The sequence below is a fragment of the Pleurodeles waltl genome, chromosome 8 (genome assembly GCF_031143425.1).
Source record: "Pleurodeles waltl isolate 20211129_DDA chromosome 8, aPleWal1.hap1.20221129, whole genome shotgun sequence".
Taxonomy (NCBI): domain Eukaryota; kingdom Metazoa; phylum Chordata; class Amphibia; order Caudata; family Salamandridae; genus Pleurodeles; species Pleurodeles waltl.
In genome coordinates this window covers 1,449,200,505-1,449,219,068 of record NC_090447.1, presented here as the reverse complement: position 1 = coordinate 1,449,219,068, position 18,564 = coordinate 1,449,200,505, and the positions used below count along the sequence as shown (strand labels likewise).

General features: G+C 44.7%; 1 protein-coding gene across 1 annotated transcript in view; it reads right to left on the bottom strand.

Moving 5' to 3' along the window:
- LOC138249254 (trefoil factor 2-like) overlaps nucleotides 1-18,564 on the bottom strand; it is a 107,196-nt gene that overhangs the window by 76,945 nt on the left and 11,687 nt on the right. The window contains exon 2 of the mRNA XM_069203225.1: nucleotides 1,599-1,733. Coding sequence (XP_069059326.1) covers nucleotides 1,599-1,733 — 135 coding nt within the window. The remainder of the gene's footprint in view (nucleotides 1-1,598; nucleotides 1,734-18,564) is intronic.

The following is an 18,564-nucleotide window of genomic DNA, read 5'->3' as shown; positions in this document are numbered from 1 at the left end:
TAAATAACGGGTTGCAAAATATTTCCCCCACTGTGCCACTCTAGACAGAGACAAACCACATGCAAGTAAAAAAAACTGGAATGCCCTGAGTGGTGCATTACAGCCACTTACTAATCAACAAAGCAAAAACCAGTTATCCTTTCAACGAAATGAACTGCTTAACATCAAAGTGGCACTGAATATAATTTCTTATTTGGAATATTGATACATGAGGCCCAACATCTAAAAATCACACTCTCCCTCTTAAACTCCCACAAGAACTCTCCTCCCAGTGACTGCTTTCCTGACTTCAATTAAGCATCTTTCAACACACCTAAGGGGCAGATTTAAGAAAAGTGGCACTGCAGCACTACTTTTCTTGCGCCCCCCACCACCACCATGTGAGCGCCATATTTATAATACGGTGCACCATGGCATAAGGTAGGGGGCAATAGCATCAAAAGTTTTGACGCTATTGATGTACTGTTCAGGGTTAGCACCAAAATGTTAGCGCTTACTGTGAACCGTACATAGAGGCTCATTTTATCCAATTGTGTGTCCACTTTAATGCCTCCTCTGAGCAGGTGTTAAAGGTAGCCGCAAAAAATGATGCAGAGGAATCTCTTGTGCCACTTTGTAAATACCGGGCAGAGAGTTTTTATGCCTGACATCAAATTAGTGCCGAAAAATGACACTAATGTGGGGCTAGTGCTTCTTAAGTCTGGGCCCCAGTCCTGAAGAAGCCTTCACAAACACCAACACAAAAGCTGGGAGCGTTCTTCCACATGCATTAGTTGTAACACACCGTGATCAATATTAATCACAGATATCACTGCATATCTGATTAACACCATCTACAGAGCTAGACATCCTAAACACAAAGATCAATCTGTCAAAACAAACTCAGAAAAATCACCTTCTCTGTATCCAAGGACCCATCTCCTAAACATCACCTCAGATCTGCTTTCATATTCAACTTCTGTCTGTGCCCTCATTCAAGATGCAGAGAAATGGAAGATGCACACAAAGGACTTAGCAGAACATAAAGCAGAATCAAAATGGAGATGCAAAAACAGATGTTGGAGAAGGATGTAGAGAGGAAGAGGAATAAGTACAAATAGATGAGAAAGATAGGAAGGTGGTGGTTGAGAAGAAACTGAAGGAAACATTGGAGGATGAAATGGAGAAGTAGAAAAATGGAAGACAGAAGCAGAAAAGCTAAAGAAGAAGAACATAGAGTATAATGATAATGATAACAATAATACAATAATAATAAAAATAGTAACAATATTTAAAATAATAATGATAATAATAGCAATGATGACACGTTATGTGTTTATTATTGTCATTTTTTTATCGTTGTTTCTTTATTGCTACTATTATTATCAGTATTGTTATTAGTTACTGTTATTGATTGTTATTATTTTTATTATTGTTATTATTATTATTATTACTATTATTATTATTAATATTACTAGAAGGAGAAGCAAATGGAAGGGGAATGACGCATGAAGATGGGGGCTAAGATAAAGGAATGAGAATCTGGTAGGATGAGAAAGAGATTGAGCAAGAAGATGAAGAGGGTAATGATCAATGGGCTACTTAAGTGCATGTGTTACCAGGGGTGTTAAAGCAGGACACAACTCCGGGAATGCTTAAGTCATAGCAGCATCCTTTATCCAAGCACTCCCTTTTGGTGAGACCTCTTCGACCACAACACCAAACTCTCTTATCTGGTTCGACTGATTTACATCCTACACAAACAAAAACAAAGGACATGTTAGGAGATGTTTTTCATTGCTTTTTTAAATGTATTATCCAACAGAATGAAACACATAAAATGAAAACACTGTATGAAATGTAATGTAAGTGAACCGTCAACATTTTAGCAAAATTTCAGTCTTGAATAAGAATTATGTCTGTTCTCAGCTCTTGACCTTAATTACTCTTTTGAACAATGCATCATGTACAATGGCAAATAAACTACGACTGCTGAGATATTTGGTCACCTAAACAAAAAACTAGCAGCATTTACACTTATTTATAAATATGAATTGATTATGAGAATCTGTCTTCACCTCACAAAGTGGTAAGACATGTGTCTTTTATGATCAATAGGACAGCATAGTGGATTAGGTCTTAGATTCAAATTCCTGTGTGTAAATTGCAGCCCATAGGTTTGAATGTTATGTTAGCCTACATAGCTCTCTCCTTCGTCCCTTGGGGGTCAATCTGTTGAATACCATTCATATTCATCCTACAGTATAGTTGATAATTTGCAGGCCTGACTTGAGAGTGCAGTTTTCTGCAGATCTTATGTTATTAACAGAGAAAGATCTTTAGGAAGCAGTACTGACAGAGGGACTTTGGCTCCACCCAAAGGTTGGTGTCCCTGTGAATAGTAGGAAGACTTTATACACTTTCCACAATACAAACTGCTTATTACTTTCTGGTTGGCTTATGATGGGTTTTTCTTCACCTAACATGGAAGCTGAGTTCAAATCTAAAGGTACAGTGGCTTGTTTCCACTTGTGGCTTTCATCTTGTCCATGTGGTTTATTTGAAAAATTACTATGTATTATTTATCGTTATTAACACAGTTTATAATAAAGGTAATGGCCTGTTTGATGTCCTATGGCAGGCATGCATGGTCTGACCACCTACTTCTTGTCCTTGAACAGAATACAGGGGCACAAACCCTGGTGCTGCCATATTCTAGAGTGTATGAAGCTGATGCTTTGGTGTGGGTTACATAGATAGTAGCGACCCCTAGAGCTCAGTAATGACAGACACTCCTTGCTGGAGGACCTGTTCTGGGAACATTACCCAGCCAGAGACATGACCAGTGAGCTCTAAACCGGACTAGTGAAAGACCTCTCTGCAGTACAACACGTGACCATCACCCGAGAACACCCCCAAGCTCAAGGACTGCAGTACAGCAGAAGAGCTCCACGTGTCTCAATGCTTTTGTGGTTGCGACCAGACTGGTAAGTGGTACTTGGGCTTTGCCTAGTTGTCCTCCCTTTATCAACAGCAGCAGGAATATACCAGGCCTGGAGTATGGCTGTAGATGCTCTCTTGGCCTCCCTGTATGATGTGGAATGCATTGTCTCTACCTGGGCTTTAGCTGGAGCCATTCATCCCACCTGTTAGTGCTCCAATACCACTAGTCCCACCTCTGGCAGAATCTGAGCCTGTTCCTATAGCTAGCAGCATCTTGCCACCCCACTCCGCTCCACAAGAATTGGTGCATACCCTGCAGCATTTTCATGCACTCCAAGGTGAAGACAATGTTGTAGAATTATGCTTGAATGCACTGTTACCAGATTCTGATATCTGTTTGGAGCACAAGAAGGACCGATTTTATGCACCCCACATGCACAGTGTTGGATCACTCCATTTCGCACCAACATTGCCTTTAGTAAATCTCCTTTAGCAAATGTTTTTGAAGTACATATCTAGTGTACAAATTTAAAACTCTGCTAACATATCAACAATATATCGGACAGTGCAGGGAACTAAAATTAGGTACTGTTTTTTTTAAAAAGCAACTAAAGGCCTGATTGCCACTTTGGCAGTGGGACAGCCAGACCTCCATGTTGGTGGTCCCAAAAAAACTGCTGCACCGGGGGTCCCCAGCCTGCCGCATTACAATGCAAGCAGACAGGACCACTTGCCCCCAAGCATAAAAGGCAGACCGTCAGCTGCGCAGTGGCTCGTGTTTAGGCGGTCTGACCTTCTGCGTCATGGCCAACCACTGAGCCCATTACAATCACACAGTCACTGAGGTGGCCTTCTGGCTGCAGTGAGCCAATAGCGGTCAACCACATCGGTCTGTGTTCAGCAAAGTAATAGATAACCGCACATTGGATTAATTAAAAAACAACACAGCTGACACACATTGCTCCAGTAGACACACCTGCAAAGCACATTATAAAACACACCCCTACACACACCACAACCTTTTGCATTTCCATTGGAAGACAAAGAATCCTGAGCAACTTTTTCTTTACTTTTCACAGATTATGCACACCTTTTTCCACCATCCCATAGAACACCATGCACACACTTTTGTCCATTCATTCCATATTGAACTTCCCCTGTTCAGTAAGCCCCTGTCGCACACTTGTTTTCTACCATGTCACGTTCCAAAAATCTGTGTTTCTCCAAAGATAAATTGAGAGTCATGGTGGATGAAATCATAAGACTAGAGCCACAATTGTTTGGAACACAAGCCCAGCACACTCCTCTCAGTAGGAAAGTGGACATGTGAGACAGGACAGTCAACAGAGTGAATGCTGTAGGCACAAAGAAGAATATTAGGAAAAGGTGAAATTACCTCAAGGGCAAGGTCCGTTCCCTGGTCTTCAGGCAGCAGCTGGAGGCCAAGAAGACTGGTAGTGGCCCTCCCAGTACCCCTTTAAGACTCTTTCCCTTGGAGGAGAAGGTCTTGGCCATCCTGTATCATGAGGGCTTGACAGGAATAACCAGGGGAGAGGGCTCTAGTAAGTTACAACACAAAAAGTCACACAAATGCAATGTCATGCATGCTCACATCTCAGCTGTCTTCTTCCTGTACTTCACCAACATTCAGTTCCCAAAGTATCTGAGTTTAAACACTGTCAATGTGTATTATTGGACCCAACATCATAGCTACCAAGGCCTATCACATGCCATATGTCCAAATGGTGCCTGTAAATCTCACAACACCAAAAACACATTCCAGAATTCCTGGTATGTCCCAAAATATAAATGTATGCTCAAACCTAAATGGAGCCTGCATCCTAGATATGTCACACCCAGCATTTGTCGAGCGTTGTCAAGTAGAGGGAGCGACCTGACTGCAACTCCCAGGAGACCATGTTGTGGTAATGCCAAACACCAGCCCAGTGGTCAATTGGCCCCATACACTTGTTTGTCATCTCTCTAATGCTCTTCACTCATCTGGGACTATACAATTTGTCAAGTGTTGCCAAGTAGAGGGAGTGACCAATAGACCATGCGGTTGTAACTCCAAACACCAGCCCAGTGTCAACCTGGCCCAATACATCTGTTAGTGAACTCCCACATGAGGTATTCTCACCTTGGAGGATCCCATTTGTATAGTGTGTGTAGTAGAGAGAGTGACCTGGCTGCAGCTCCTAGGAGGCACTGTTTCTCTAACTCCAACCAACAACACATTGTGCACTAGCCCAAATATACCTGTTTGTGAACTCACAATTGAAGTGCACTCACCTGAGACTATACCATTTGTCTAGAGTTGGGAAGTAGAGGGACTGACATGACTGCAAAGACCAATAACCCCTGTTGTAGAGTTGTAACTCCAAACACTAGCCCAGTGTCCACTTGGCCCAATACATCTGTTAGTGAGCTCCCACATGAGGTGTACTCACCTGGAAGGATACATTTGTATAGCGTGTTTAGTAGAGAGAGTGACCTGACTGCAAATCACAGGAGGCCCTATTGTTGTAACTCCAAATACCAGCCCAGAGGTCACTTGTCCAAAAACCCTTGTTTGTTAACTCTCAATTGAAGTTTACTCACCTGGGAGTGACCAAGAAACAGATCATGCACAACTCAGAGACGTGTCTCTATACCTAGCTCCATCTTGACCTACTAACCCAAGATGAAACTATTGAGGACAGGAATGACACCTTACCAGGTGTGTACAAAATGTATTCCTAAGGCCTCAAGCTGCATCACCAGATTGGTATTGGCAACAGACACATTGACACAGCACTGTGCACATGATGACTCCAGTCACATATACAATAAAGGCCTGGATTTGTCTGCATGCCACTCAGCTAGTCTTGCAAATGGTCAAAGCAATATGTTGCCTCTCCTCTGTGTTGGCTTCACAGGTGGTATGATGTTATTTCAGGCCATCTTCCAAAGGTCAACTGATCTGCACATCTCATCAGCTGCTATAATCATATAGGTTTGGCATGCGTCACACATGTCATGTCAATTAACCCAACACTTTGTTTACTTGTCATAATTGGGTTTACTACAACTTAACTTTGTGCAAGATCTCTGCCTACTGTAACACAAAATCTTGGAGGTAGATGTCACAATTCAACCAGTAACAATGTACATTTCTCATAAACACATGGATCTGCCACTGGGCACACAGAGGACACAGAACAAACTACCACTACACCCCTGGATGAAGAGCTCCTGGATTTGTGGATGTGGAGGAAGATTCTGGCCCATCTGGGCAACCTAATCAGATGGTAACGTGAGTCTCACTGTGCCCACAACGTCACCTCCCAGCACTGTTGCATCAACATCACAGGAAACCATTTGCACCCCAACCTGTGTACCTAGCAGAGTTTCAACCATCTTGTGCTCTCCAGCACTGGATCCTGAGTTGCAGCTTCATACTTTTGGAAACTGAGTTACCCCTACCAAGTTGTAGATGGCACCCTGTGCCAAGGGCATAGGCTCACGGGGGTAGGTTGTGTTGGAGGGATGCTGTGGGTCAGCAGGGTGAGGCCACTGGGGCAGTTATCAGGCAGGACAACATCAGTCACGTCTTGGGGGTGTGTCAGGAACTCACGGAAATCGAGCAGCTACAGAAGGACATGCATAGAATTTGCAGGAACAGATGGAGGACCACAATTCCAACATGGCCTCCTTAACAGGTGTGCTAAGGGGCATACACACAACTCCTCTGGTCAGGATTCTCAAAAACTATCTTCCCCTTCCTTTGGCTCATCAAAAGTAGGCCCATTGACATTGGCGCCAGCCATAGGAAGGGAGGCTCTGCCAGAGGAATAACCAGCCTCAGACACCCCTGCCTCTGTAGCAGCTGATCCCCCCGTAAACAGGGTCATCCAACAAAGAATCCAAGAGGTATGGATGGCAAGACACCCACCACTGGTAGCAATAACCCTCTTCTTTAAAGTCCTCCCTTGTGTGTTACACATTCACTTTGTGGACTGATCTTGAATCACCTTCCATTTCCAATGGGAGGAGCACTCTGGACTTTGGACCTCCAATAGTGTGGCATCTACTCCAATGATTTCATTCACCATGACTGACCCCATCACATTTCTTATTTTTTGGTTGATTCAAAATATATCTTCTGTTAGCCATAGCTTCAAAATAAAACTACCCATCACTGACTCATTGTCTGCTGATATTGATTTCATATTTAGCCATGTAGATATGTCAAACCATGTGAACCATACGATGATGATCCAAGGTACTTGTTCAAGATGGGATATGTTGCATGTACACAGTGTCCAGCTAAGGATTACAATCATCCCACACAAACACATAAATACAAGTGTCTTGTCAAACTAAGAATGTTAATACAGTGTTTAGCACATCGGCTGTCAATATGTCTCAACAAATGGAATTCATAAATGATAGACTGATAGTAAATGAACATATTTACAGGTACAGACCTCCAGACCATGGAAGGAAGGGATTTGCCAGATATTGTCCTGTAGAATAGGCAAACATTAAAGTGGCTGATATCACCAACTTGAGCCTTATCACGCACCACACCAAAGTAAACCAACATCACATAATCCAAGATTCAGATAGAGACAGTACAACAGTTTCTGATCACAAGGTCATCTTGATCCAATGCTCATGCAACTGGTGGTAGGACACAAACCTATGTCAGTGTTTTGGCCGAGGCCTACAATGATGAAATACATCTAGAGCTACATACAGGTCAAACGAAAAGAATGTTTAGCCAATGTAAAGAGAAATTACTTGGTTGTGACCTAGGACTACATATCTTATGACACACATAATGCATCAGCCCCACCATAGGACACAAAACAGGTCCAATGGACACTTCTGAACTTCCATCCAAACCCTGTGCAAACTGTTTTGGCACAGGTCTCCTGCACCCAAACTGTGTGACCTACAATACCTGAAATAATAAGGAGCGGCTCCTTTGCAATGGCGAAGGAGCATCGCCCCCCCCCGGCTAAGCCAGGAGCTGAAAGTTAAAATGATGTTTGTTTATTGTTTTATCTTTCAGCTGCTGGTTGAGACAGCTGCATGTGAAGGGAGAGGCCGGCTGGGACATGGAAAGTGGGGGTGGGGATGAGAGAGTGACCTAAGTGCACATGTGTGTTTGGCTGACCTTGTTAGGCCTGCTAAGCACACATGCGCACTTAGGTTTCTCCAACCTGGCTGTGTTGAACAGCCGGGCAGGAGAAACTGCATAGACCCCAGAGTTGTGTCTGAGCGGCAGCTCAAGCCACTCAGACCAATCCTGATGCTTCTTTAGGTTTAGCATGAAGACAGTGCTGGATTGCTGGGGAGCCTCTGCTGGTGTCCCCGTGAATCCTGGGACACTAGAAGAGGATCGAGGCAGCAGGGGACTACGGCAGCAGTGGGGAGACGGGAAGGGGTACGTTTTTCTTTTAATTATTATTTTTTATTCCCCCCAAGTCCCTCTTCCCACCCGCCCCTCCACTTGAGATTTGGCGACGTCCGCCGCTGGATATAACCCAGGTCCACTTTGTATGTCAGAAATGCCTTATATACTCACCAAAGTCACAACTCTGAAATGCCCACATGAAGATGTCATGGTGAAGACACCTGTACAAAGGACAGAACAAGGAGGCTTGAAACCATACATATGACACAAGTCACATAGCAAGCATCTGGAAAACAAAGCACACTGAAATGAATATGACACAAACAAAGCAACATCATCAAGGTGGGGATGTGTCAAAAGCTATCTCATCAATCAACCTTTGTCTGATTTTAGGAGAGTGTCAGCTTCCTGTTTCAAAAACACTAAACTCCACACATTCTCAACACAACAGTTCATTGTACAGTCATAGTCATAACATAACGTGACATACTTACACTCATGAGAAATAGCTGTGGATGAGATCTTCTCACAAGTCAGCTCCTTCCTCTTCACCACTGTCATCTTCAGTTGGCATTTCAGGACTCTCACCTGGTGGCACTGCAGGCTCCTCCCCCTCTGGATGTCTGGGATATTCCTCTGCAAAGTGGTGTTGTGGAGCATGCAGCATGCCACAGTGATCTGACACTGGGCTCAGCAGACCACCATGTCTGTGATTGCTTTTAAATAAAGCAATTTTTTTTTTTAATGCAGCCCGTTTTCCTTAAAGGAAAACGGGATGCGTTTAAAAAACAAAAATGCAAAGTTTTCTTTTCATTTTTTAAAAGTGCTCTTAAAAAATGTTTTCACATGCATTCACAAAGTGAATGGGTTACCACCTACTTGAAGTAGTCGGTAAAATGCGAATGTTTTGCGACCCCATTTCGGTCAGAAAAAAATCATGTAGGAAGGTGGCTTTCTTCTAGCATGGTTACCCTCATTTTTGGCCTCTTTGTCAGTGTTTGTCAGTGTGTTTTTACTGTCTCACTGGGATCCTGCTAGTCAGGACCCCAGTGCCCATAGTTTGTGGCCTATATGTCAATATGTTTTACTGTGTTGTCAGTATGCTTGACTGTGTCACTGGAGTCCTGATAACCAGAACTCCAGTGCTTATGCTCTCTCTGATTCCAAATTTGTACTTACATACTGGTAACCCAGTATTCCACTCCAGATTGGCATACTGGACCCCCCTTATAAGTCCCAAGTATATGGTACCTAGGTACCCAGGGCATTGGGGTTCCAGGAGATCCTTATGGCCTGTATCATTTCTTTTGTCACCCATAAAGAGCTCATGCAAACACCTTTTCTGGACTGCCATTGCAGCCTCAGTGAAATAGTATAGCACTATTTCACAGTCATTTTCATTGCACCAGGTTGACAGAGTGGGACAGGAGGGTGACATTCAGGAGAGTCTTATTTCCCTGGTGGGGGTCTTGGCAATGTTCTCTGTCTTCTGCCTTGATCGCAGGGACCGTTTGCGGGGTGGTTCTCCTTCTGCAGGGGGTGGGGTACTGGTGGCCTGTTGGTCCTGTGTCGGGCATCCTGTCCACTAGCGCCAGTGGATGTAGAAGGCTGTTCATAGGTTGGGCTGGTGTCAGGGGCCCGGTGGTATGCCACTGTCTCCCTCATGGTGTTGGCCATGTCTGCCAGCAACCCTGCAGTAGTGACCAGGGTGGTGTTAATGGACTTCAAGTCCTCCCGGATCCCCAGGTACTGTTCCTTCTGCAGCCGCATGGTCTCCTGGGAATGGTGGTATGCTCCCATGATGTTTGAGAGTGCCTTGTGGAGAATGGGTTCCCTTGGCCTCTCCTCCCCATCACACAGCAGTCCTCCCAGCTTCCCTGTTGTCCTGTGCCTCCGTCTCCTGAACAGTGTGCCCATTGCCACTGATCCCAGGTCCCTGATTTGCTTGGGTTAGTCGGTTTGCCTGGGGTCTCTGTAATGGTGGACACACTGCTGATTGACGTGTCCTGGGGACAGTGGCATGGGCCCACTAGGTGGGTGCTGGGTGGTGTTTCCTGAGGGGGGAGGTTCTGTGGTGGCTTGGGACTGTGTCAGGGGAACCGACTGTCCAGAGGTCCCTGATGGGCCGGGCTGGTCATCTTGATCCAGGCGTGCAGAGTTGCTGTCATCACTGTGGGCCTCTTCTGTGGGGGGACTGGATATGGCTGGCACCTCCTATCCGGTGACGTTGGGTAGGGGTTCTGTTGGGGTGTAAATGCATTGTTATTGTATCTGTGTGTGCCATCTTGTGCAATGGGTGTGTTTTCCTCTATTACTGTGCTTGCACTATCGCCTTGGCCCTTGTGTGAGTGGTGATTGTGTGCCCTGGGTGAGTCTCTCTCTTGGACATGCTTTGGTGATGGGTATCCATGCAGGTCTGGGATAGGTGTCCATGCATTGATGTTGCATGCAGGGCTTGGTATTGGGATGGGTGGGTTGTGATGGTGGGGTATATGTGAGGGGGTGGAGTGATGTGTGTGAGGGTAGGGGTAGGAGTTTGTGATGGCATGCAGGATTTATAAATCTTAGTAAAGATTTGAGTTACCAGAGTCCAGTCCTCCTGCTACTCCTGCGAGGCCCTCAGGATGCATAATTGCCAAGACTTGCTCCTCCCATGTTGTTGGTTGTGGGGGAGGAGGTGGGGGTCCACCGCCAGTCCTCTGTATGGCTACCTGGTGTCTGGATACCACTGATTGCACCTTCCCCCGTAGGTCGTTCCACCTCTTCCTGATGTCATCCTAATTCTTGGATGCTGTCCCACTGCGTTGACCCTGTCCACAATTCTCCACCATAGCTCCATCTTCCTAGCAATGGACGTCTGCTGCACCTGTGATCCAAATAGCTGTGGCTCTACCCGGATGATTTCTTCCACCATGACCCTGAGCTCCTCCTCAGAAAACCTGGGGTGTCTTTGAGTTGCCATGATGTGGTGTGAGTGATGTGTGAGGTGATGTTAGATGTGATGTGTGGGGTGATGTTTTGGGGTGTGTAGTGTTTTGTGCGTGGATGGTGTATGAGTGATGGTGTTGTGTGCCTCTGAATGCTGGTGTGGCCTTTGCTTTTCTCTCTCTCTGCTTCTTCAACATTTTTCAGTGTAAGGGGTTGTGGGTAATGTGGGTGTGTGTTTTATAGTCTTGTGAGTTTGTGGGTGTGGTGTGTGTATGTGTGTCAGGTGTGTGTATTTAGAATTGTCCAATGTGTTTATGTTATGTAAGTGTGTATGTATTTTGAGTGTGGCGGTGTGTACCGCCAATGGTTTACCACTGTCGAATGACCACTGCGTTGATTCGTGAGTCGTGATAGTGTGGGCGGATTCCTGTTGGCGTGACTGTGTGGGTTTTGGTTCCGCCAATTTATCACTGACCTTTGGTGTGGCGGACTTGTGTGGGTGTCTGTATTGTGGAGGATTTCTCATTGTGGGTCATAATACCCGTAGCGGATTTCCGCCACGGACACGGTATGTTGGCGGCCATCGGCACGGCGGTCAGCGGCATTTACCGCCAATGTTGTAATGAGGGCCTTAATCTTTTAGCAGATCAATTCCACTCAAACCTTAAAATTCATAAATATGAAGGGTTCTATTTACCAGTATTTCATGCAACGCACTTCCTCTGTCTCCTAGCACTGGTGCACTTGTGGCAGCCTAGCACCAATGCAGGCATGCTTGTGTTACAAGCAGGATTGTTGTTGTGCAGGAAGGTATACCTTTCTGCACAAAACAGTCCTTTGAGGCATCTTCCCCATTCTATGTATGCTGCAGAATGCAGAAAGAGGCAATAAAGAGAATTTAATTTATATATATATACATATATATATGTGTATATATATATATATAATTTAATGGCGCTCGCCACTAGGTAGTTATTGTTAGGACCTAGTTTCTATATAAAAACCTTTTTTTTTTGCCTATATCTTTTGCGCCGCTTGACGAATCTTCACTAAACTTTCCAAAACAAATTGCCAGTCAAGTCAGCTGCTACCAGGAAAGTTCCAGGGTGGTCTGTTTTTGTGTGGGGGGCTCGAAAAAGGGGGGGTCCAATACCCAATTTCCCTATTCATTTTTCCACAGGGATTTTGAACAGCGATGGCGCAAAAACTGCTGAACGGAATTACACCACATTTGGCAGGAAGGTAGGTCGTGGTCCATAACGAGTGCTTTTTTGTTTTGGTGTAATACCGTCCAGTAGTTTTGGAGAAAATATAGAAAATCGAAATTTGTATATCTAGGGATGGAAAAGATTTGCCTCCCCTCCTGATCTCGTGCTGAGATCTGATTGGCTGATATCAGAAGCCGTTTAAGTGTTTTCAGCCATCTTCGGACAAGTCGAGTCCCAAAACAAAAGTTTAAAAAAAAAGAAAGGAGGTCAGGTTACGAACACCCTGACCCCTTAGCTTTGGTGGTGGGGTCCCAAAGGGACACCCCCAGGGGTAAAATTTTTTTTTTGTAATTGTTCAAGCAGAGTCACAGTGGATAAAGGACGGTGGAAGGCAGGCAACTTAATTTAGCGTGGGCGCAGGGGGAAACTTGCCATGCACTGCTAATTACCCCCTCAAAATAAGACATGCATACCATTCTTCATAACATCATTGATGATATCAATGTAAACTGTGCATGGTGGGGGCTTGAGTTATAGTCACCTTAGGGCACGAGTTATAGTTACTTGAGGTAACTCTAACTGTAACTGGTGAAGTTTTATGGTTTCATTCTTTTAAAATGTGAGCCTAACTATAACGCCCCGGTAACCTTTGTTTTTTTAAGTGAATATATATATATGCGGTCACCAGTAGGAGGACCTAGTTTCCATAGAAAAATAAATTTTTTGACTTGCCTACATCTTTGGCACCCTTTGACAAATCTTTACGAATTTATTTTTAAAAAGTGTTCCCGAGAAATCTTGTTGTACATTGGAATTTTCGGGGTGATTCATTAGGCAGCGCTGAGAAAAAGGGGTCGGGGGATTTCCCTTTGTAATTCCCATGGAGATTTTGAACACAACTACAGCCCGAACGACTGGACGGAATTACACCAAATTTGACAGAAAGGTAGCTATTGGTCCGGAAAGAAGCTTTTTTGTTGATTGGTGTTCAAATCTGTTCAGTAGTTTTTGAGCTACTAAAAAAAAAAACTAAATATAGATATCTGGAGGAGCAAAGACTTTGTGAATACTCCCAATCTGCTGCAGAGATTTGTTTGACTATCAACACTTCAACCAGGAAGTGGTGTCAGCCATCTAGGGCCTCGGCTTCAGCCGAGTCCCTGAAAAAAAGATTTAAAAAAAAGAAAAGGCAACAGGGTAGGGAAACCCTGACCTCTTTGCTCAGTGCTGGGGTTCCATGGGGACCCGGCCAGGCAAGAAAGCACTTAAAAAAAAATATTTTGCCCTAAATTTGCAACAAATTTGTGAAAAAAAAAACAAAAAAAAAACAAGCAGGGTCTCCTGTGCTTGCTTATACTAAAGTCCCTGTGTGGGCCAGGTTTCAGGGAGTATGTAAAAAATAAAGGAGGGGGGTGCACAGGGCCTCCCCGGGGCTTCTAAGCAAACTAAGAAGGGGGTCTGTCGTGGACACCTGGCTATCACCACCTCCCCAGGGCAAATTGTAAATGCTGGAGGGTGGCCACGCGGCCCCCCCTCCTGGAGCCAGTAATGGCTCTGGGAACCGCCAGCCCCCAGGGCTGGCTCCTGCTATGTCCCGGGTGCACACCCATAGGACATAGCTGTTTGCTCAGACATGGCAGGAGCTTTGATAGCTACCGCCAAGTGAGTGCAAACACTCTGGTTCTAGCAAGTGAAGGCTGTCAAAGTGCTTCCGCCCGCTGGAACCAGAGATTTCATCTCTTTCACTGCCCACAGAGATGCGGGCAGGGAAAGAGATGAAATGATTGCTCTTGCACACAGAGAGGGAGCTGCATATTTAGCAGCTCCCTGTGTGCAATAGCAGTACTAGCTCCTGCTGGAGGTGGGGAGATAGCTGGGACTGCAGGGGTCTTGCCCCCAAAGCACAAACAGGGAAGAAAGAAGCAGGAAGGCACAAACAGAGAGCAAAAAACTAGCAGAAAATGGATAGAGAGGCAGAAACAGAGGGCAAGAAATGAGAGGAAAGGCAGAAACAGGGGGCAAGAAATGACACAGGGTTGGATGCTGATAGGGGTTGGCCACAGGGTCTGGCCACTGCTAAAGGCTGTGTGCGACTAGGGGCTGGATGGTAATAAGGGTTTGGCTGCAGGGTTGGGTAGTTATAGGGGTTTGGCCAAAGGCCAGGCCCTGTGATCAAACCCCGCCACACACGGCCAAAGGCCAACCCCCGGCAGTGGTTGTATTAGCGTATAGTAAATAAAATTACTTTACGTTATAAAAACATAGAAATTCATTGAAAAAAACTAGGTTCTGAATTTACTCGCACAAAATATTAGAAATTCAGCAGTTGGATTTTTTTTACGCAACAAAAACACACGCCCTAAGGTAATGATAACTCGCTCCCTTACCATGCATTGTTAATTACCCCAGATAGTACAGCACTCATGACAACTTCTATAATTTCATCAAAAATATAAATGAAACATTAGCAGTGAAAGTATTGAAGATAAAACTGTGCATGGCAGGGACGCGAGTTATAGCCACTTAAAATAGCTATACGTATTTAGAGGAACACATACATGGCGCAGAAAATCATTTTTAGTGTTGCTAATAACTTTGGTGCTGTTTGATGAATCTTAACAAATGATCAAAATTAGTGTGGCAGTCAATTCAGTTCCTGTCAGGAAAGTTATGGGGAGATTTGTCAAGCGGGGGCTGAGAAAACAAGGGGGGAGGTCTCAAAACGCAATTTTCTCATGCAATTCCCCATAGTCATTTTAGACATGACTACAGCCCAAACATCTGACCAAAATTACACCATATTTGGCAGGAACCTAGATTTTGGTCAGAAATATCGCTTTTTGTAATCTGGTGTAAATCTGCTCAGTAGCTTGGAGGTATTAAAGAAATACATTTTATGTATATCTAGAGACACAGATCCACCGTAGATACATGCACCAACTTCAATGCCTTGATTGGCTGGCCGCAATCTGAAAGGGAATTTGCGGCTGCCATTTTCTATAATGGTACTCAGTCCTGTTGACGGGGGAGGATAAATGTTACCATGACCCATTGGGAACGATAGAAGGGTCTCTGAGGGATCCCTTATGGGCAACAAATTGTCTAAAATGTTTTTTCAGGGCAAACGAGGATCTGCGGATCCACCGCTGCACTGGGTGACCCCCCATGTAAATCCATGATGTATCTGCAGATCCAGACGCCCATTAAAAAATATACACCCTTTCACACACTCACTCAAAGACGTATTCACACACTCACTCACACACCCTCAAAACCACTCACACACTCAGTCACACATCCATATATCCACTCACATACTCACTCAAAGACCTACTCACACACTCACTCCCACACCCACACAACCACTCACACACTCACTCACTCACACATCCATATATCCACTCACATACCCACTCATACATTTACTTACCACACAATCACATGTCACTTACATACCCACACACCCACTCACACACCCACTCAGAGGCCCATTCAGCCCCTCACACCCCTGTCATACATCCATATTGTCAGGAATCCCCAAGGTGCCTCATGCGTTATCTGTCAGCATCCCCAGGGATTAGGGTTAAATCATATCTCTGTTCGTGGTTTAACCTTCATGTTTCTAAGTAAACATAATGTGCTGTGTTACACAATTGGTTTTAGCAATGCTTGTTTTACCAATGCTTGTTTGCTAATGTGAGCAGGTGTAGACATGTGCTTCTAATTGGGTGTGGTGACTCAGCCACATGTGGAAACTCAACTGCTTTCCTGATTGGCTATAAATAGCAGAGTGAAGCATGCCTCCCTGCTTGGCTTTGTTTTGCTTCCTGATCTCAGCACCCTGCTGTCATCCTCATATTCAGGACTTTTGAGGAAATTCTTTTCTTCGTTCCTGTACCAGCTGACACCAGGTATTCCTCCAGCACTCTGGAAAAGACTGCAGCTAAGTGACTAGTATTCTCCAGGGAGTTTGTTCTTTGAGCGCCACGCTCTCCTAGAACAACTGGTATGCTTCAGACCTCGTATTTTGGCAGAGTGCTTATCTTGAAGAGACAAATGCATTTCTGAACATTCTACATTATTATTGTAGTTGCTTGCCTAAATGTGCTTCAGGAAATCTGCTTGAGCTTATGTACTACAAAAAGTGACAGTGCAATTTTAAAAGTGCATTTACGTGACTTTTCTTTCTCTAATAGCATAACTCTTGGATTTAAATTGTGTCATTCATGCCTGTGTTTCAGGTTTGAGGAATTTGCTTTTTGAAGGGTTTTTCACACACACAGTGAAACCAAACCAAACTGTGCCACCCTAACTGTTTGAACCCAGAGTGGACATTTGTATTTCTTGGATTGTTTTTGTTCCTTTTAGTTTAACCCTATGCATGAAGGAAAGTTATATGTGATATAATTTATGCCCTTGTTTGTCTTTCTTGTGCATGATAAGTGCAACCACAGTTCTAATTGTAGTGTGCAACAGTGACTCTCTGGGAAGCCAGCTCTAGTGTTGCAGTACTTATTGTTATGGTACTCAGTTTGGGGTTTTGATAATGCAGTGTTAATAACTGTGCCAACAGTGTTCTGGAGCATCCCGGTGTACTTCTATCGCTCTCGTGCCCATATCAGAAAGAGAGATTCAGTTTCAAGGAAGTTGAGTGCACTAACTCTACTATCACTCTGTCAACAATGACCTGCCCCCCAAAGATACAGGGTGCCTGGCTGGACCGGCAAAATGTGACAGTGTTTTGTCTTTTTCTCTTCCACTCCACCTTTCCTTTTGGGACACCTGCCGGGGTTTCTGTGTCCACCAGGAAGTGCCAAGAGCTGTTCCAGGAGGTCGGGGGCATACCATCGCCCCTGCAGACATCCTGCTTTTAAGTTGAGTAGCCCGTCTCAACACATTTAGTCACTCAGACACCCATTTACATACCTGTGCAGTCCCTGATACATCCACTCAGAGACCCAGAGAACCTCTCACACATCCACTCACAGACACACAGAGGCACTTACACAGCCTCTCAAATTCTTCCACACCAACTGACACCACTCAGAGACCCAAACAGCCAGTAACACATTCACTCACATACCCAATCACAATACACTCACATGCCCACTTACACACCCACACTGCTACTCACACACCTACTCAGAGACCCAGAAAAACACTGACACTCACACACTCATGCAGCTAATCACACACACACATTCATACACTCACATACCTAGTCACAAACCATTCACACAGTCACACACCTACTCACACAACAATTCACACACTCACACACCCATTACCCATCCATAAAGCCACTCACACACCCACATAGCCACTCACACATGCACTCACATACCCTCTTATAGACCCACAGAACCACTCACACACCCACTCACAGACTAACACAGCCACTCACACACCCACTTGCACACCCATTCACAAATTCATACCCCCACTCACACACCCATTCAGAGACTCACACACCCACTCACAGACCCAGAAAACCACTCACACACCCAGGGACCCACACAGCCACTCAAACATCCACTCACAGACCCACACAACCACTCAAACTCACATGTCTATTCACGCACTCACACACCCACTCACATTCACTCTCACACTCAAACACTCTCTGACGGACCCACAAAACTACTCACACACCCACATACAGACCCACAGAGTCACTCACACACCCACTCATATACGAATACAACCAATCAATCACCCACACAGCCACATACAACCACTCACACAACCTCTCACGGACCAACAAAACCACTTACACATGCATTCACAGACTTACAGAGTCACTTACACACCCACTCACACACTCTCTCATGCACCCATACAGCCGCTCATACCCACTCAGACATCCACTGTATTAAATAAAGAACCAGTGTTTGGGAGAAGGGTTGCTCTGAAAAGATCTTTTGTGTTTATGATGTGTAGATGATAATTACACATATAACAAAATACAGCCTTTTATGTTGTTGAGGAACATCCTGTTGAATCCATCTGTGAAATTGACTCCATCCTTTCTATATATACATTTTTTACCGAAGCGTAAGTTGTTTTGGTATATAGAGCCCATTGCTCATTTGGCAGGTTTTT